The 22,147-nt window shown below is 40.0% G+C and overlaps 1 protein-coding gene across 3 annotated transcripts in view; it reads left to right on the forward strand.

Moving 5' to 3' along the window:
• Positions 1-22,147, forward strand: part of dgkza (diacylglycerol kinase, zeta a) — a 463,144-nt gene that overhangs the window by 190,606 nt on the left and 250,391 nt on the right. For 2 of the 3 annotated variants that reach the window (XM_073049179.1, XM_073049178.1), the window contains exons 2-3: positions 3,836-4,897; positions 20,500-20,608. In XM_073049179.1, coding sequence (XP_072905280.1) covers positions 3,957-4,897; positions 20,500-20,608 — 1,050 coding nt within the window. In that variant the 5' untranslated portion in view covers positions 3,836-3,956. The remainder of the gene's footprint in view (positions 1-3,835; positions 4,898-20,499; positions 20,609-22,147) is intronic. The other variant, XM_073049180.1, reaches the window with a different exon arrangement.

The raw sequence follows: 22,147 nt of genomic DNA on the forward strand, positions 1-22,147 counted from the left end.
GATCAATCAAGTGTGGTAATAAATGACAGACCTACATGGAGAAATTGAATTGCTTAATCATACCTTGATTTATGTACTGCATTATGGAAGGGGTTACATTTTTAGTAAACTTTCCATATCCCAGTTTTCCAAAAAGTGAGCCCTTGACAAAAATTGACAAAGTGTGTTCTTTCTTTTGCATTTTGAGTTTATGTAGTTACTTTATTTTCACATAATTCCATGAAAATGAATTTTTACCCCACATCTCAAAATTCTTGGTAGGGATATGTGTATTCTGTAAGGGCAAATTTGCATTACCTGAACTGCTGTAATGGTGGCATACTCGGTAGTTGGCCAGAATGATGGGGGTAATGCTTGTTCTCTTTCAAACATTACACACGTTTGAGGGACCAGCTTTGCCATAGGTGAAGCAAGTCATCATAAAATGTGATATGGATGATTTATGTGCTTCCTTCAGCACTTCCTTCATCAGCTTATCAGCATAGAATGTTCCTCAGTTAAATTAGAATTTTATTTTAAGAATTGGTAGGTCAAATAGTTCTTCTACGTGCTTGTCAGAGAAAAAAGTCTAAAAATATCATAGTAATGTGAACTGCACAACTGTAGTATGATTTAAGTCATCTCTTTGTGACTGGGCTGGCTCTTTGAAGAGCGATTGAATTTTTCCCCGCTAGAAATACTGTTTCTTTATCCCCTTGCCTTTTGAAATTTACTGTTGAATTTTCTTTCACCATCTTTTCAGACAGAGGATTCTGAATGTTCATTACTTAATTCTCAAAATAAATTTTACTCATTACTCTTCTAGGAAAGCCTTTGTGTTCTCATGTGTGAGTGAGAGAGAGAGAAACTTGAACATTAAAGAATAGGCATGAACAGTGTGTTATGGAATGGTATACAGTTGCAGGAAAAAGTTTGTGAACCCTTGCAGTTATCTGGTTTTCTGCATTAATTACGAATAAAATGGGATCTGATCCTCATCGAAGTCACAATAGACAAATAGACTATCTGCCTAAACTAATATCACACACAAAAAATTGTATTTGTCATGTCTTCATTGAACGCATTGTTTAATCATTACAGTCCAGGCTGGAAAAAGATTGTGACCCCTTGTATTTAACAACTGTAAGAACCTTGAATAACAAGTAAGCACTGGATCCTTTCTTGTAGAACCTCCTTTAGCAGCAATAATCCCCACCAAACACTTCCTGCAGCTGCTGATCAGACTTGTACAACAGCAAGGAAAAAACTCCTAACAAAACTGTTTCAGTTTATCAGCATTTCTGGGATACCTTGCATGAACAGCCCTCTTCAAGTTATGCCGTAGAATCTCAACAGGGTTAATGTCTGGACCCTGTCTTGGCCATTCCAAAGCACAATTATTTTTTCCTTTTTAAACCATTCTGTTCCTGATTTAGGCTTGTGTCTTGTTGCATCATCCAACTTCTATTAAGCTTCAAGGGACAGACCTCACATTCTCCTGTAAAATGTCTAGATACAATTTTGAATTTATTGTTCCCTCAACGATTGCAAGCTGTCCAGGTCCTGATGCAGCAAAGCAGCCCCAAACCATGATGCTCTTTCTACCATGCTTCACAGATGGGATGAGGATTTGGTGTTTCCTCCAAACTTAGTGGTGTGCATTCCTGCTAAAATGTTCAACTTTTGTCTCATCTGTCCACAGAACATTATCCCAGAAGCATTGTGGAACATCCAGTGGTTTCCTTCATGGTGTTCTTCCGTGAACACCATTCTTGTTCAGTGTTTTTCTTACGGCAGACACATGAACGGAGACTTTAGCAAGCTCTAGAAATTTCTACAGGTCTTCTGCTGTTACCCTTGGGTTCTTTTTCACCTCCTTCAGTATTGCACATTGTTCTGTTGGAGTGATCTTTGCAGGATGCCCACTCTTAGGGCAAGTAGCAACAGTAATGAATTTCCTCCATTTGTAGACAATTTCTCTGACTGGACTGATGAACACTCAGGTCTTTGGAAATGCTTTTGTGGCCTTTTCCAGCTTCTTGCATCTCTACGATTCTTCTTCTAAAGTCCTCTGAAAGTTGTTTTGATCGAGGCATGGTGCACATAGACAGATCTTTCTTGAGAAGAGCAGGCTCTGTCGGTAACCTAACTGGATGTCTGTTTTTATAGGGCAGGGCACCTCTACAACCCACACCTCCAATCTCATCCCATTGATCGGAGCACCTGACTCTAAATAGCTTTACCCCAAAGGTTCACATACTTTCTTGAACCTAGAATGTGATTGTTTAAATGATGTACTCAGTATTGACCAGAAGTACAATTGTTTGTGTGTTATTAGTTCAGGCAGATTGTGTGTTGTTCAGATGAAGATCAGACCACGTTTTATGAGTATTTAATGCAGAAAACTAGGTAATTGCAAAGGGTTCACCGACTTTTTCTTGCTGCATACAATTGCACAGAAAATTAATTTGTACCTTTCTGTCTATGCATGTGTGTAAAGAAATCAAAAATATAAATAAAAGTGAAAAATCTAGTTAACATAATATATCCAGATTGTGTTTTCTGCCATGGACTAGCATTCTCCAGTTTTTGGTAGGTGAATGCAGTTGTACTGATAAAACAGTAATTAATGTTATGTAGTGAAGCATGGGCAGTAATGTAATCCATCGTGGTTTTCTCACACAAAATGCCATATTTTGGGTTGTTACTGCTGGTACTTAGAGGTGAACTACGGTACTTGTGAGCTAACATATGAGAACTGCTTGACCTATTTTTCTGGTGGTCAGATCTTGAGCCTCCATTGGAGCAATCCAAAGTCAGGATATTGGTGGGTATCCAGCTGCGGGCAAAAGCCATGTAGAATACCACAGACATTTACCAAGAGTGCTCTTTAGCTTCACTTTATATTTAACATGTTGTTAGCTTCAGGGTTGACAATTCTTTTAGTGCCTTGTGAACTCACAAATCTCAGCACATTAGGAACAGAGTTATCCACTGATATTCTTAATTAAATGCTGTCATTCTAGGTCTCTAAATATAGTTGACTCAGCATCTAGTGTTTTTTTGGGAGGGAGAATTTTATGTACCTGCTATCCAAAAATAAGTACGTACTGAAAACTCATTCCATTGCTGTATTGTTAGAACTTAAATACTCAAAGGGCACCAAGACTATTTCTTACAATTAACTGATATATGCACAGATAATCTCTTCACTAGTTCTATTGATAATTAAACTCTCAATATTTATCAGCTCAATCAAAAGGTCCCGTAACTTCCTTTGCTCTACATTCACACAATGTACAAGGCCATTTCTTCTTCAGGGTTCTGTTGGGTTAATAAAATAAATGTGAACCTGACCACCTTACAAATCCATTATTATACTACGAAGTTTAAACTTAGATAATTTGCAAAAGTGAATACATTAAATAAGCTAAGTGATCTCACTTGGTGAAATGGTTAGACACTGATGCACAGTGAAGTCGCTGTGCCCGAAACAATCAGGGAAAAGCATGTGTCATTGGTTATCAGCTCTGTGTTTGACCAGCATTCATCAAGTGGTTATAAAGAAAGCCCGGAGGTAATATTGTAGGAAATGAGGAACTGAAAATGTGTTTGATTGTGAATGTCAGCCAGTGTTTATTATTCCACTGCTATGAGCTTTTTTGGGTATTCCATTTCTGAGCTTCCTTGGAGGCGTAACTGCTCTGTCTTGTCTCACTAAAATAATCTGCTGCCATGCGGTGGACTACACAGCATGAGGTGTATTGTCCGTATTGTTGATCTCTTGTCCAATGTGTTCTACAGAGGAAGCTCTATCCAATACTGTTCTTACTCCACATTCTCTACCTTTTAACAGCTATCAGTCCCTGAATGAATTCTACTGGGCAACATCTTTCATTATTTAAAAAAAAAACCCTGAAAGTCCAACTTCCTATCTGTCCACCAGCTTTTCGCCTCCCTAGACAAAAAATAAAGACATGGAGACATTCTTCAGAAGACATTTCAAGAAGTCAAAAGCCACCGCAGCTGGTTTCAGGTTGCCGAGCGGTTGCAGCCGGACAGGTAGGCGCTCGAGTGGAGCAGTGCCTGGCAGTAAAGTGAGGCGCCGTTCAAGTGCTGGGATGCCCTCGGCGATGCTGATGCAGAGACGCAGGTCCAGCATGCAGATGCACGGGCTGAGCCTTCACCCAGCTGCCAAAGGCAGCAGAGGGCGCCGAAGATCCAGCACCACAACCCTTCCCCTCAACCCCAGGTACGCGGTCAAGAAAAGGCGCGACGGCAAGTTGCGGACTATCGACACCCACCTGCTTGGGCCCTCCATGCTGCTGGCCAGCTTGATTCAGATGACCGAGGAGGAAGAGGGTGAGGCCGATGGGGACAGTGAGGCACGTGCTTCAGGGATGGCCATCAGCCTTGACCACAAAGACAACAAGTGCTCGTCGGGAGAGTCAGATTCCTTTCAGTCTTCATCCACGGGTAGTAGCTGGAGTGAGCTGGAGCAATTGGACAAGAAGATGGGCAGTTGCACCCTTTCTAAAGTTTCAGAGATATTCCAACCCTCAGCTTTGCATTACAGGCCAGCCTACAGCAAACCTTTCATCAGGGCTCCTCGCTGCTTGAGACGGAACTCTTCTCAAGCCCTTTCCACAGAGTCAGACATTCCTGGGTTATGCGGTGGCTACAGGATTTTGAGTCAGCGCCGGCGTTCAAGTGCTTACCGGGTACAAGCAGCAGCCTGCAAATCTGCCGCATCACACGGTCCCCGAACGGGGAGTAGACGGCCCTCGCTGAATGTCAGGAGGGCCTCTTGCACTTACCTTCCACCATGCTGGAGGCATGGCGTTCGCAGAAACTCGCTTAGCTTGATGCACAGGAAGTACCCGGCTAAGCACCCCACAGCATGGAGCAACTTCCTGTCGTATGTATTCCTCAGTTATTCTCAGTGGGGGAGGGTTTTAAGGAGGAAGAGGCATTACCTTCTTGTTATTCAGGGTCTAAACCACCTCCTAGTGGAAGGGTGAACTCCAGCTTCTTGTACCCCTGGTCAACTGACCTGGTGTGCTGCAAGGTTTGGCTGTTTCTGCAGATGATGCCATTTTTCCTGATGTTTGATGAACTCTTGCAGAGTACAGGTTAGTTTAGGGACATCAGCTGATCATTGTCACATGTACTGGCATACAGCAAAAAGCTTTTGTTTCCCATGCTACCCGAACAGATCATTACCCCAAGATAATGAAAAGAAAGCAAGGCAGAATGTACTGTTACAAATTACAGTGAAGGTAAAAAGTGCAAGGCCCATGGCAAGTTAGACCGGGAGATCTCGAATTTACAAGTGAGAGGTTAGTGGGATAAAGCTGTCCTGGTCTGGTGGTATGTGCAGTCAAACTTCTGTATGTTCTACCCAATGGAAGATTGTAGAAGGGTATTTGCCTCATTGAAATATTCCTGTACTTCCTCTTCCTCAATAATCCTGTGCACTTTTAAACAATGTGATAACTGTGGATGGCAAAGTTTCCCACTGCATCTCAGTGCATGTGACAATAATAAACCAATTTCCCAGTGGCTGACCCTTGTCAGCAGAGTACATTTACTTTGTTTTAGTGGGCGAACTTATTAAACAATGATGAATTATACACAGATTTCCTCTTCATTTGAAAGAACTTTAGTGATGTTGCATAATCTGTAGCTGGAAGGATGACTAAACCAAATACTGTAATGATTGTTTTAAACTCATTGTTATCTCCCAAAACAATAGACTGCAGAAGTTCATAAATCCACATTGTCCTGAATTAATTTCCTTTCTTCCACTGGGCTAGAAAATGCAGCCAGTTAGCTGGGGATCTGTTGAGAACTACAAGGTGTGTGCATAAATGTGGTTCATCACACTTGCAAATGGGTTGATGATGTGATCAGAGGCATTTCTGAGATGACGGGCTGGATAAATGTTGTATTTAGACTCTTAATATGGACTACTTCATCTAAATTGAGTTGATCAAAGGGAAAATAGGTTGGTGGCTTAAAGTATATTTATATTTTAATTCAGTTTTTTTGTATTTTCAATAAATTTATCTGTTTAAATTATATTAACTTTTAAATATTTCTAACGTTTTGTCATTTGAAATGGATGCTTACAATGCTAAAAGGGCTATTTTAGATTTAAAATCGAGCAATGAGAGGGTTAATTGATGACATTTGCATTGTGGGTCCTAAAGAAAAACTGAACATTCATACATAATGGAACTTAACACTTTAGCTTTTATGTAGATTAAGCCAAGATGTGAGATCTGAATTCTTCTCGTCTTCGGCTGTCCATCGATTTCGATGGTGACTGTGCTGAGAGTTTAGTCTCTGCAGGCATGTACCATCCAGAAACTCTACTCCAACACGCCTTGCACAGTAATAAGACAGACAGTGACGTGCCCCCACCATACAGTCTCTCTGGGCTTCCAAATCTGATGCTAAGTGTTACACAGGAGCGTAACAGACTTATCGGATAAGGAAGCTGCCTGGCAGTGACAACTAACTAGTCTAGTGATGCCATCCGTTGACCAGCACTTGGTTCCTCCACATGCCACCAAGGTGGCTGTACCATTGACCCTTTTGGATTCATCTGCCACAGACACCATCAGACGCCTTGCTGCCGGCGTCCTCATTGGGTGCAACCTTTACCTGAAGAGGCGTAACCTGCAAAGTAGCAAAGGCATGTTTACCTCCTTGACTTAGCTAGCCACGATCCTACTACTAGATCTAGTCTAGAGGTATACCGATGGAACATTGCCTTCACAGCAAGGTTAGACCTACCAGAGAACGAATCTCTGCCGTACTTCTCTGATGTTCGGCCAGTGTCACTCCTACGCCACAGTGAGGCGCCAAGGTAGGATTTTATAGGATCTGAATTGTATAATCTTTAAAGGCATGAGTTGATAGTGACAGACTGTGAAACTACATTAAAAGTTATAATAATTTATAAGTAACAGCTAAAAGTGAAGAATGAATGCATAGTTTGCAGGAACTATATATATACCCTTTTAAAGCAAAAAAAAACACATCAGAAGTGAAGATAAAGTAGTATTAGCTTAAAGAAAAAGATTGTAATTTTGCCAAAAATTGCCAATAATGTGGACCTAAACATTGAAAGTAGAATATGGGACATTTCTAGTAAAAAGATGTAAAACTTTTTTGTAACTATGTAGAAATCAATAGTTCAAGTTATTTAGGGTTCCTTACTGAGACAGGAGAGATTATGTTGGGCAGTAATAAATAGTTTGTGCCTGTCTTCAACAAAGAAGATACAAAGCTGTCCCAAAGTAGTAGTGTGAGTGAGGAGCTGAAGAAATTTGGCTGTAATTAACCAGGGAGATTAATAAGATTGAAATGTGAAGAAGAGTTGATAAATCCTCAGAACCTCTTCGTTCTAGAATTTTGCAGGAGATGGCGGATGCACTGGCGATCATTTTCCAAAATTCCAAAGATTCTGGACTCATTTCCATGGACTGGAATGTAGCAAATGCAATCTCACTGTATTAGGAAAGGGAAAGCAGGAAATTGGGTCAGGCAGCTTGTCTTCTGTCAGATGGAAAATGTAGCAATCTGTTATTAAGAAAGTGGTAACAAGACATTTAGAAAATAATAAAAGGATTTGACAAAGTCAACACGATGTTCAGAAAGGGAGAATGCTGTTGACAGATCTGTCGTGTAGTTTTTTTGAGTCTGTAGTTAGTAGAATTGATCGGGGCAATAGATGGTGTGATGTATTTGGACTGCCAAATAAGTTTTGATAAGATACCATATAAGGCTCTTAAACAAAATTATAGATCCTGCAATGGTGGGAGATATGTAATTGAGGGATAATTAATGGACAGAAAACATTGAACTAAATGGGTCATTTTCATATTGGAAGGCAAGTAGGTAAGGGGGTGCTGAGGGATTAATTCTGGGATCACAGTTATTCACAGTCTATATCAATAAGGTGATTGGGTGTAATAAAGTCCATGTTTGCTGATAGTTGAGATTTTGATGGGGAGAGACTTCAGAAAGATAATCATGCTGAGTAAGTAACAGATGGGGATGGAAGAAATACGGAAAAGTAAGAGTATCTGTTTTGGTAGGACTGTTTTACCCGTTGAAAGTTGTTGGCATTCAGAGGGAGTTGGGAGCCCTTGCACAAGAATCACTAAAAGTTCACGTGCAGGCACATGAAGCAGTTAAGAAGATACATAGTTGGTCTGATATAAGGAATGTAGCAATTGACTTCTGGGTTGACATTTTTGTTCTATATGAGAATTGGCCCATGCTTGAGAGGGTAGATGCACGGATGATGATTACACTATCTAAGGTCTAGATTTCAAGATTCACTGTCTCAGGATAAGGGGTTGGCCATCCAGGACTGAGATGAGCCAAACTTTCTTCAACCAGGGCAGTGATTAATTTCTACCCCAGAGGACCATGGAGGCTCAGTTGCTCAGTATACTAAACACATGGGATCAACAGATTATTCAGTATTAAAGGAATTGAGACTTGGAGAATTGGTGCAGGAAAATAGTTGTGAAGTAAAAGATCAGCCATGATCTTACTGTATTGTGGAGCAGGTACAAGAAGCCTTCTTTCTACACTTGCATCTGTTTCTCATTTAATATATAAAGAAATATCATGTCATTCAGCTTACACTGAAACTACATTTGAATTAGGATCAAGAATAGGCTACTTTGCCCTTCAAAACCTCCCTGATATTTAATAATTCAATTTTAACTTCAACTCCATATCGCTGTCTGCTGTGTAACCTTTCATTCCCTTATCAAATATTTGTTTGGTCTATTCTAAAAATATTTGCAGATTCTGTTTTTGTAACCCTTTTTGAGGAAGTTTTTGAGAGAGGTAAAAAAAAATCACTTCATCTCATGTTTCAGTAATCTCTTGTTTCTCTCCCAAGAGGAAGAATCCGCTACACATCCACTCCGTCGACCCCTTAGTGTTTCAATAATATCCCCTCCCACTGTTCTAAACCCCAGCAGATAGTCTAGTCTAACAAACCTTTCCTCATAAGGCAATCTGTTCATTCCAAGTATTCGTCCAGAAAATCTCTCTGAAATGCTTCCACTGTATTTACAATAAATGGAAGAATACTGTGCACACCACATCAGATGTGGTCTTCAATGCTCTATATAACTGCTGTTTTTTCTATTCCATTTCCCCAGCAACTAACAATGCTTAAAGTTCAAAGTAAATTTATTATCAAAGTAATTGTATGTCACCAAATACTTTCCTGAGATTCATTTATTGCAGGCATCACAGAAGAACAAAGAAATACAACACGATCAATGAAACAATTACACACAAAGACTTAACAAGCAACCAATGTACAAAAGAAGACAAACTGTGCAAATACAATAAATAGATAAATAATACACGAGTTGTGGACTCCCTGAAAGTGTGTCAGTAAGTTCTGTTCAGTGATCAGTTCACTGTTGCGGTGAGTGAAGTTGTCCCTGCTGGTTGAGGAGCCTGATGGTTGTTCCTGAACCTGGTGGTGTGGGACCTAAGGCTACTGTACCTCTTTCCTGATGGTAGCAGCGAGAAAAGGTCATGGCCTGGATGATGGGGACCATTGATGATTGATGCTGCTTTCTTGTGACAGTGCTCTTTGTAGATATGCTCAATGGTGGGAAGCGCTTTTCCTGTAATAAGCTGGGCTGTATCCAGTACTTTTTATAGGCTGTTCTGCTCTTGGGCACTGGTGTTTCCGTACCAGACTTTGATGCAACCGGTCAGGGTACTCTGCACAGTGCATCTATGGAAGTTTGTCAAAGTTTTCGATGGCATGTTGAAACTGAACAAACTTCTAAGAAAGTAGAGGCACTGCTGTACTTTCTTTGAAATGACACTCAGACCCTCTGATGTGATCACACCTAGGAACGTAAGGATTCTGACCCTCCCCACCTCTGAATGAACACTGCCACATGGATCTCCGATTTCTTCCTCCGGGAGTCAATAACAAGCTCTTTGGTTTGCTGATGTTGAGCGAGAGAGAGGTTGTTGTTGTGATACCACCACTCAAACAGATTTTCAATCACCCTTCTATATGCCGATTCAACCCCATCTTTGATTTGGCCAATAACTGTTGTGCTGTCTTCAAACTTAAATATGGCTCGCTTCTGCTCACTTTTATAATTCCTCACAGTATCTCGATGTCAAAATTTGGTGTTTCCTGCATTAGGACACCCAGATCTCATTTAAACCACACATTTGCCAGATGTTTGGCTTCTGTCCACTTGCCTTTATCAACTCGTGTGCTCTTCATATCTTGCTATCTTTCCTATTTTTCTGTCATCAGCAAATTTAGAAATCAATTTTTCTGTACTATCCTGTAAGTCATTTCTATAAACTGTAGAAAGTTAATCACCTGAGCCTCAGCCTCAGTTCCATGCCATTCATTGCATCTTCTTGACCAGCGGAAGCTTCATTTCTCCCTGCCTTCTGTTTCCTGTTAGACTGTCAATCTATTGTCCATCTCCAAATGTTATCTTGCACATCATGAGCTTTTATTTTCCGTAAAAATCCACTGTTTCCCTTTTATCCACCACACATTGCTTCTTTACTGAACTTTTCAGTAGGGTATTCAGCTGGATGTATTGAAGACTTAAGATTGTTTAATGTCATTTCCCATAGACAAGTGTAAAGGAGCACAAAGTAATTGTTACTCTAGTTCTGATGTAGCACGAACAGAAACACAAATGATAACAAACACATCATAAAAACACAATAAATAAATATAAATGCATAATATAACTTGTATACATTGATTGTATGTCTATAAGTGACACTAGGCACAAAATGTGACAAGGAATTAATAAAGTGGTGGTGGTGAGGGGTGTGAAGTAGTGGGTGGCGTAGTTGATCAGCTTGACTTCTTGAGGAAAGTAACTGTTTTGACTCTGGTGTGGATGCTACATAACCTCTTCCAGATGGGAGTGGGACAAGCAGTCCATGAGTAGGCTGATAGAACGTTCATGTTGTTACTGGCTCTTCTCCGGTGCCTTTCTGTATCTATGTCCTTGATGGTGGGTAGGCTGATGCCAGTGATGCATTGGGTAGATTTGACTGCTCATTGTAGAGCCTTCCTGTCTGCTGCAGTCCAGTTTCAGTTCCGAGCAGTGATGCAGTCTGTTAAAATGCTCTGTACTGTGCATCTGTAGATTGCATGATACGAGGTGTATGTAAAAATGGAAACTACATTGAAATTGCAGAGATAAAGTTCTAGGAAATTGCTGATGGAATGCATGTGATTGGAAGAGCAGCTGGAAGAAAATTCCTGTTGCCAAGTAAAATCCTTTTTAAAGAATTTATGGAGACTGATTAATCCCACCATTTTATTAGGATGGGGGTAGATGCTCAGTCGGAAGCAATGCAAGGAGGAGGAGTTTAAATGCGCGCACACACACACACACACACACGCACATATTATGAATATAATACTATTTTCATTGGAATTATTTTTTTTAAATCAAACTGATTTGTTTCCAAGTAATCTTTTATGATCAAATTCCTAATTTCTGTCATGCTTGTTAATTTATTAAAAACCAGCCCTCATTATTAAACTTTTTTTCCCATATACTCGAACTTTATAACATGGGTTGCCAGTATTAAAGTAATTATGAACGGATTTCTGGTAGATTTTCTTTTGCTTTGATCTGAAAGATTCTGTTGCTTCCTTAAAGTTTTTGCCCAAATGATTGGATGAGAGACTCTGATGAACTCAGGATTCTATAGGATCGACAGTGCTTGATGTTGATCAAATATTTGCAGCTTTGGTGTTCTGTATGACTCCAAAATAAGTTTTGGACGAAATATACTAAGACACCTCCCTTGTGCCAGTTTCTGTTTGTTGCCTATAGCCTTAATACAAATTTGACAATTCCTTTGGACACATGGCCCACTTCCATTGTTCAACACTCGTAAATCTGTGCTGTTCAAAAGCTTTCTGCTCAGGTCCTGTGCTTTTGTTTAATAACATTTCAAAGGTATTTCACAGCATTATTGCCAAATCCTCTACTGCCAGAGATGTTAGGGTATTAGAATTCTTAGGAACATTTTAAAATCATAAAACTCGAGGTATTAATTGGAGGAAAGGTGCTCTGTAAATGTTGCTGCTGACATTTACCAAGAATGATGTTTGTTTTCATTCATAACTTTGATACCAGAATCAGGTTTAATATCAGTGACATGTCATGAAATTTGTTGTTTTGTGACAGTAGTACATTGCAATACATAATAATTTTAAAAACTATAAATTGCAGTAAGAAATAATTTATATTAAATTAAATAAGGAGTGCGAAAAGAGCACAGAAAATATTGAGGTAGTGTTCATGGGTTCATTATCCATTCAAAAATCTGATGGCAGAGGGAAAGAAGCTGTTCTTGAAACATTGACTGTGTGTCTTCAGGTTCCTGTACCACCTCCTTGATGGTAGCAATGAGAAGAGGGCATGTCCTGGCTGATGGGGGTCCCTAATGATGGAGGCATTGCCTTTTGAAGTGTCTGTCCTCAGTGCTGGGGAGGCCAGTGCCCATGATGAAGTTGGCTAAGTTTGCAACTTTCTGCAGCTTTTAGCCAGTCTTGTGCTGTGGCTTCTCCGTTCCAGCCGGTGACGAAACCAGTTTTCATGAGCACTGTTAATTAGCTTTGAGATAGGACTTCCTGATGATCATTTCTCTTCCTTCTGGAGAGCTTAGAATTTTTGGAATCTTTTTGAGGATGAACTGTTTCTGACTGATCAGTGTATCACAACAATTTTCTTGTCTTATTTTCTGACACCCTTGCCCAATAAATAATGAACACTGTTTATAAGATCTAGCTGACTTAGATTCAACAGAATTTTGGAATGCTGAATGCCATACCTCTGCACTTTTTGCTGAAAAAAATGCTTCCTAGAAATGAGAACATACAGGTACATAGTGCCAATATATTTAGAACGTAAATCCAAGAGCGCTTCATCTGTTTTTTCCCAATGAACCAACACTGATCACACCCTTCCTAAAAATTCTCCTGCCCACCACCGCTAATTAAATCTTTCTCATCATTGGATACCTCTGAAAGTCTCCTTAGTCCTCAATGTTACAAGAGCATTGGGTTGAGTCCATCAGAAATCCTTTAATTTTGAATCTGAATGCTATCAAAATAATTGCTCACTAGTGAACAGTAAAGCCAGTATGCCAGAAGTGCAAAGATCAAATGTTTCACCGTCCAGGTGTCAGGGACAGTGCGTCCTTTATTATGTGGTTAGAAGGTATGCTGTGAGGTAATGTTACAGAAACTGGGGAACAGAGACACGTTTGAATGTGAATGCCAGCCAGTGCATTTTATTCCACAGCTGTAAGTCATTTTGGTTTATACCATTTTCTATGCCTTCTGTGTTGAATGATTCCTCAGGAGATTAACAGCTTATTCATCCTGCCATTAAAATCTGCAGAACACCGCACTATGCGGGGTGTATTGTCAGTTTACAAACCTGCAGCAAGATTGATGACTTCTCATCCAGCATGATGAAGAGTCAATCCAATGGTGTTCTCACTCAGCATTCCCTACTTTTAACTAGTTCTACTGGATCTCACCTTTCCTTTATATTAATAAATCCCATGGCCTGTCTGCCCACCCACCTCTGTCCTCTGTGGACATCACTAAAGTGATGACAAATCGACTTCAGAAGATATTTCAGGAAGCCAAAACTTGCCACACTTGGTTTCATGTACTGAATTATTTCAGGTGGACTTCTAGGAGAGTGGGGCAGTGCCTGGTAGTAGGTGAGGTGCTTTAGAAGGAGGTCTGTTGCAGTCATAACCCAGCCTTTGAGAGGAGATGTCTTTTTCTTTACTATACTTCTACCATAGAACCATAGAACATTAGAGCACAGAAACGGCCTTTTGGCCCTTTTTGGCTGTGCCGAACTAATTTTCTGCCTAGTCCCACTGACCTGCACCTGGCCCATATCCCTCCATACACCTCTCATCCATGTACCTGTCCAAGTTTTTCTTAAATGTTAAAAGTGAGCCCGCATTTACCACTTCATCTGGCAGCTCATTCCACACTCTTTGTGTGAAGAAGCCACCCCCAATGTTCCCTTTAAACTTTTCCCCCTTCACCCTTAAGCCATGTCCTCTGGTTTTTTTCTCCCCTAGCCCCAGAAAAAGCCTGCTTGCATTCACTCTATCTATACCCATCATAATTTTATATACCTCTATCAAATCACCCCTCATTCTTCTACGCTCCAGGGAATAAAGTACTAACCTATTCAACCTTTCTCTGTAGCTCAGTTTCTCAAGTCCCAGCAACATCCTTGTAAACCTTCTCTGCACCCTTTCAACCTTATCAATATCCTTCCTGTAATTTGGTGACCAAAACTGTACACAATACTCCAAATTCCTCACCATAACATTCTAACTCTTATACTCAATACTTTGATTTATAAAAGCCAATGTACCAAAAGCTCTCTTTACTACCCTATCCGGTCCAGGTGACCTACCTACGTTCAGATCTTTCAGCTTCCCTAGCACTTTCTCTTTAGAAATAGCTACTACGCTCGCTTCCACCGCCTGACATCTCAAACTTCTGGCGTACTGCTGGTGTCTTTTCTGGGAATTCTCGGAAATTTGGGTTTAAGGTCTTAGAATGATGCATCATGGAAGATGGGCTTGTCAGCTTATTGAAAAAGCAATTTAATGAATTCCTGTTCCCGTACACTTTCTCCATAGTTTTACATATTTTCCTTTAAACAATATTGTATGTATGCTAAAATGGATATATAGTTATTTGATTTTGATATTGGATCTTTTCATTAAATGTAACTTTGTCTTTAATGACACAGAAATTTTAAAAAATGTTTCAAACACAAGGATCTTCATTAGATGCCAAATATCACAAGTTTTGTTCATTGACAGCTTTGAGTAATTATTGCTGCTCGTTCACATTTTAATCTCCTATACTACAAAAGGGAATTGATGGAAGGAGGAATAGAACTGATCATTTAATTAAAATTTTCTTTGGCATTTAATTTGCCAATCTCAGAGACAGTACACTGTATAAGTTAATAGCACAGTATTTTCCTGGCTTGAGGCTATAAGACATAAATGCAGAATTAGGCCATTTGGTCCATCCTGTCTGTTCCATCATTTGATCGTGGCTGATTTGATTTTTTTTCTCGCAACACCATTCTCCTGCTTTCTTTCACAACCCTTGATGCCCTTATTAATCAAGAACCTATCAATTTCCGTCTTAAATATACCCAGTGGCTTGATCTCCACAGCTGACTGTGGCAATGAATTCCACAGATTCATCACCCTCTGGCTAAAGCAATTCCTCATCAATTCAGTTCTAAAGGGAAGTCCTCCTATTTTGAGGCTGTGTCCTCTGGTCCTAGACTCTCCCATTATCAAAAATGTCATCTTCATGTCCACTCTATCTAGGCCTTTGAATGTTTTGGTCAGTTTCAGTGAGAACCTACCTTATTCTCCTAAACTTCAGCAAGGACTGGCCCAAAGCCAACAAATTCTCCTCATAGGTTAAGCCTTTCTGAGATCATTCTTGTAAATCTCTTCTGGATCTTCTGTAATACTAGCACATCTTTCCTTGCATATGGGGTCTAAAGCTGCTGAAAGTATAACAAATATTGCTTACAAAACTCACAGTCCTCTCAAAGGATCAGTATTTTCTATATCCTTCTACTGCCTCATTAGAATACAGGTACTTGGTTCATAGAGAACAGCAGATTAGCTGCAGTACACATGCAGATAACTTCATATCTTCAAGCCATGCACTTCAACGCAGATGTTAGGGCCGCACTGGCGGTTTGGTGCACGTGCATCTGACTTCCTGCACTGTTGTTAGTTTCTGGTTGAATCTGGGGAGTTCCCTTAAGTTACTGAGCACCTTCGAACCTCGCTTCTCAGCTGAGTCTGGGCCTGTCCCATTCATTTGAATCCGCTCAGTAAAAAGATTTGCAAATAATGGAAAGACCTTCAGATAGCATGATGGTGATGGGTGGGAGGATTAAATCTGGTGACCTAATATATTGGCCACAGAACTCTAGTATAAAGCTAGTGTATTGGGCAACTGCAGACATCCAACCCATGGGTTCCCATTTCATGGTGATTAAAATTATGTTGGAGGGGTGAGGTGGAGTGTATTTATTTATTTAGATCACTTTATGCCATGGGAGTGAAGTGAACATATTATTCACCATTTCTCGTATGAAATCTTGCATCACATGAGAATAGACTGATGTGAGGAGAGTAGGCTGTGCTTTTGGGGTAATGGGATCACAGAATGCTCTGTGGTAGGGGTTGCTGAGGGGGAATATGGACTGTACTGGGGATGTTGGGGAAGATCGCATTATACGTGTTAAGAGAATGCAAGACGTAAGCAGTGTGTATTTGAGTCATGGTGTACTGAAAATTTGCTCCCTTGAGCCATCAAGATCAGATGTCATGATGTTCCCAAAATACGCTGTAGTCAGCCTTCGGAACTATGGATCTTTCCTTCCTGATGCTCACGCCAGTAGTTTTCAGCTTGTGCCCTCTTGAAATGTATTAAGAAATTCATATGCAGTTTACTTATTGAATACAAGCCCAATCGAAACCTCCAGCACAAATGTCATGTTATTTGTGTGTTAGGTAAGCTTCCTTGAGCTTCTGTGAAGGGCATTCAGCAAGACCCACTATGCAAATTGTACGCAAGTTTGAAATGACTTAGAGACTGTGGAGATAATTGCTTCTGGAGTACCTACTGTTGGGGGAACAGCAGGCGAAAGCTCTCCTCTTGGAACATAAAATTCCCCGCAGAGCATTTAATGAGCTTGTTTATAAAGTGTCACAATTTCATGAGTGTAGATGTAGGTGGGAGATGTGGGGATGGGAGTATAAATGAAGATATAGACTTTGGACTGCACCTATGCTCCGTCTGCCAAAAGCAGAACTACCTGATGGCCAAACATTTTAATTTCCATTCCCATTCTCGTCCCGACCTGATGGACGTCCTGTACCTTCGAGACTTCAGTTCACACTGCAAAACTGCCAGGTCCTATGGGTGGTTCAAAAGCTCATTCCAAACGGGAAGTTGCAGGCTATTGTTTGCGGTGATCGTATCTGAGAAGAAAGTGATTAATACAGTAATTTATAGCTTTGTTCGCTGCCAGCAAGTCATTGTTGTGCTTCACCAGTGCCAACTTTAAACCAGTCCTCTACTCAAAGATCAAATCTGATTGAAAACATCAATTGGATACCTGGTGCCTAGACTAATTAAAACCAAGACACAGCTTTGCTGATGTTCAGTAAACTCATTATTTCATTTAATTAGTGTGTTAAGTTCAAGCAATTCAATAATGCAGCCACCAGTAGTCGCAGGTGTTCACACACATAGTAAGCTGGATTGTTTTCAAAATCCAATCTGATTAGTGTGCATTGTTATGACAAGCTGTGTGCTTTTAAATAAGATGGTGACATTGAAAATGACAGTTTTACTAGCAGAGCTATAATAATTTTTTCATTGAGATTCATGTGAAATCTGACAGTTCCTCCTTCGATTTGTACAATATTTTTGCAGTGATACCTCTCATATGTTGGTATTGTTGCTGTTTGATAGATTTCGCTCTCGTGAATTATCTGAGTTGCTTTTGTTCGTCGGTGTGTAAAGGTTTTCTTTGGGGCAACGTGGTGCACAGCAGTTGGGGTGATGCTATAACAGTGCCAGTGATCCCAGTTTCAAGCTCATCACTGTCTGTACAGAGTGCGTACATTCTCCCTGTGACCACGTGGCTTTCCACTGCGTTATTTGGCTTCCTCTCACATTCCAAAGACGGTGAATAAGTTAATTGGTCACACGGGTGTAACTGGGCCAGAAGGGTCTGTTACGGTGGTGTATCTCCAAATAAAATAAAAAATAAAGTTTACAGAAAACTCCAAGTTATTTCCCATCATTTTAAATTGTGTACTTGCTGCTTATTCATTGGAGCAATTAATGTTGATAGCAGAATGATACTTGTCTTGGGCTTCTTGCCGTGGTAATCACTGCACCTGTTTTCAATTTGTTTCCTCCTCCTCGTCAGCTTTACTGTTCTGTATCTCCAAAGGTTCCTTGTTTGATGGTCAGTTCTTTTTGGAGATCTGAGTCCAGATCTGTTCTCAACATTTTCATGCTTTGAGTTTGGCACCATCTTATTGAATCTGAATGCTTTGGGCAGTGTACGCTCATGGTAAACTAGGGATGAATGGCATTCTGCCCTTTGTCATGCATTGGTGCCAGTTGAGTTTTGTTTGAAGAGAAGACCAAGAGGATGGACAAGGGCAGGGTGGTAGATATTTCCTACATGGACTTTAGCAAGGTTTTGACAAGGTCCCACATGCTAAGCTGGTCTGGAAAGTTAGAACACATAGAATTCAAGGTGAGCTGGCTAACTAGATACAAAATTGACGGTGGTAGGAGACAGAAGGTAGTACTGGAGACTTGTTTATCAGGCTGAAGACGTGACCAGCGGGGTGCTGCAGGAATCAGAGATGTGTCCTCTATTGTTTATATTGCATATTAATTACTGGGATGGGAATATAGGTGGAATGATCAGTAAGTCTCCAAATGGCATCAGAATTGATGGTATTTGTGAAATTTGATACACACTGGGAGGTTAAACCAGGGCAGGACATGTGCAGTGAGTGGTAGTGGCTTGGGGTGTTATTGAACAAAGAGTACAAGCACACGGTTCCCTGAAATTGATAACACGTAGCGAGATTGGCAAAGAAGACATGCATTTGCTTGCTTTTATCAACAGAGGCATTGAGTTTAAGAGCTGGAATGTCATATTTTTACAAAACATGTTAGTTAGGCCATGGATGGAGTTCTGGTTTCCTCGTTGCAGGGAAGATGTGATTAAACAAGATGGCACAAAAGATTCAAAGGATGTTGTGTGGATCAGAGGACTTAAATATTTTGGGGAGATTGTGCCTTTTTCATGGAGAAGAGGAGGCTAAGAGGTGAGGTGATGGAGGGATATAAACCTATATGAGAGACATGGGTAAGGTAGTGAGCCAAAGACCATTTCCCATGACAGGGGTGTCTAAAGCTAGAAAGCAGAGGTGAGAGATAGGAGGTCTATATGGGAAATGAGGAGCAAATATTTCACTCAGCCTTTGAAGTCTGGAATGAGCTGCCAGAGGAGGTAGTGAGGCAGGAGCAGCAAGGTTGTTTAAGTGGCATCTGGACTTGAGCAAGATGCAGAGGGATATGAAATTAATGTGTAGATGCTCACGTTGATCAGCACTGATGTGGTGAGCTTGTTTCTGTGCTGTACAACACTATCAGCTTATCTGCACTTTTCTCTGTAACTGATATAAAAGCTGACAAAGTGTAGTGGACATGGCCTAGTCCATCGTGGGTAAAAAGCTCTTCCCTCTGCTGCACACAGTTTGTTTCCTTTGCGCATTGACGGTTTGTCCACCCTGTTGGCCTTTCGTTGATTCTATTGTGTTTCTTCTTACTTACTGTGAATGCCCGCAAGAAACGGAATCTCAGGATTGTATATGGTGACATTTATGTTTTTGATTTAAAAAAATAACTTACTTTGAACTTTGATATTTCTGTTGATGTAGGTCACTGTTCGGAGAACATTATTGTTTTCCTATAGATATCTGGTTGAATGTTCTTGAAATATGAGAGTTTTGACCTTTTCCTGAAGAACCCATTGTCTTTGGTTACAACATTCCCCTGTTCAAAGTTGAAATTTTGAAAGTGACACAAGAAGGCTTTTTTTTCCAAAATTCACACATATTCATGGTCACCATCCTACAAATTGGGTTGTTCAATGGTCTTGAAATTTTGGACTCTATGTGAGGAAGCATTTCATAAACTAATTTTTTGCCGAATTTTATTCTTGAGTCATTTAGGGTTATGTTGGAGAGCATTTTTGATGAGCTAACTCGCATTTTAGGGATGTAATTTAAATGAATTTGAAGACTGGAAAACTGGAAATGGATGTAACCATGGCTTACATGTTAAACAGTTTTATTTTTCGATGATATGATATAGAAAGGGAGTAAAACTGGTAGACATTATGATGTTATGGTTTCTGGAGGTTATAATTCTCTTAAATGAAAGCAAGATATGGGAGGAATTAGAGGGCTGTAAACAGTGTCTGACAAGGAATATATTAAACATTTTTTAAAAATTATTAACATCAGTTCTGAAGAAAAGTTTGTCCCAAAACGACAATGATTTACTCTCTTCCATTGATGCTTGACTTGTGAGCTTTTCCAGCATTTTGTATGTGTTGCTCTGAATTTCCAGCATCTGCAGACTTCCTCGTGATTATCAAAAATCATTGCTGAGTGAAAGAGAATTACATGTCAGATTGTTGTGTATGAGTGGTTGTGGAAAGAAACTGTCATATTTTATTGCTACCCCTTCTAAGAAAAGTCTTTATTGTTTCAGTAGTGGATGAAAAATTGAGAGTAGAGAACAACACCATGCTTTTTGGTTTATTTCAGAAAAGCTATCGCGAAGTCAGGATTACAACACCTGGTGGCTCAACCAAACCCAAGCACTGTCCTTCGGCACAACGCTGACCGTGAAGTGCGCAGCACAGTAGATTGGACGGTGAGTACATTGTCATTTTAACAGATAAAGGTTTTCCCTCATTCAGTCACTTTGTGTAATAGTTACTTTACAGCATCCTCCCCCCATTGTATGTCCAAAACCACTCCTGTATAAAAACATTGAAAAGCCTTTACTGTACCGAACATCAGCTCTCCTGATGTAGACACTCATATTGTTCCAGAAGTTTTACATCATACTGTCAGCTCCTCCTCCTATTGTATGTACTCCCACTGTAATAGCTGGCTGACATTATAAGCAATCCCATTAAACCACACACCTTCAATTGAGTGTTTGGTAATAATATGGTATTCCTGCTTGTACCAAACCCAGGTTTAATATCACTGGTATATGTTGTGAAATTTGTTGCTTTGTGGCAGCAGTACAGTGTAATACATGATATAAACTATAAATTACAATGAAAAAATATATATGCATTATTTATATAGAAATAAATAAATACTATACATTGGATTCTGGTTAATATGGGACGTATCCGGACCAGTAGTTTTTAGCCCATTTCAGCAGCTGTCCCAGTTAGATGAAGTTTCATGGCAATAGTTAAAAAGGTATTAAAAACCATCAAACTGAAGAACAAATTATGTATATAAATGGAATTCAGAACAGTTAGAACTCTATAGTACCATAAAACAGTGTATTAGTTCCTAATCATTATCGATGGAGGAATTCATGCAGCGTACACAATGAACAAAATCAGTGCAGACACCAAGTGCCGATAATGGACTGTCTTCACACAATACTTTCAATGATGTATCTTTCAAACCTTCATTTTCATTGCAACATTCAAGATGATTGTTGATTCTTTCATATTCTTTATAGTTCCTAACTTGATGAAGTAGTGAAATCGGTTCATTTTCACTCCTGGCGCTTTCTGGCATCTCCAAACCTGAGTGCTTGAAACCGCAGTGAGTGAAACAGTTCTGCCTTGTCTTGCTGATTATTTCTCACTCAGTGACAAGACTCATTGCTTTTTTAACACAAGCACACAATACTGACACTATTTAAAAACTGTTTTCTCTAAGCACAGTGTGATGTCTAACGTCCATACAAGTGCATGTGACTGACACTTGTTAGAAACTGTTCGGCAATAGCCTCTTGCGTCAATTAAGCAGCATAGTGTCCCAAATAAACAAAGAGGATCCCAACAATTTTCTTGATTAGCATTTGTGCTTTAAGAGTTGTTCCAAATTAAGCAGCTGCCATGATTAACTGAAGGCCCAATTAACCAGAATCCACTGTATTTTATTGTCCAGCATCCATTTTTACATCTGTCGTTTAGAGATGACAGAAAATTAATTTTAACCTCCAATCTGAGGACTCAGATCCTGCGGTATAAGTCTGTGTGATGAACTAGGAATGGTATCCAGAGTGAAAATTGTAGCCACCAGAGACAAGATGGAAGGAAATTGTTGGGAACCAGTGTGGAATTCAGCTACAGGATCCCCTTTTCAGTGGGAGTTTATCTGTTGGTATTTTTGTATTTGAGTCCAACTTTTGTAAGTTCAAGCCTTACCTCCTAGA

This window comes from Hemitrygon akajei, chromosome 6 (genome assembly GCF_048418815.1).
Source record: "Hemitrygon akajei chromosome 6, sHemAka1.3, whole genome shotgun sequence".
Taxonomy (NCBI): Eukaryota; Metazoa; Chordata; class Chondrichthyes; order Myliobatiformes; family Dasyatidae; genus Hemitrygon; species Hemitrygon akajei.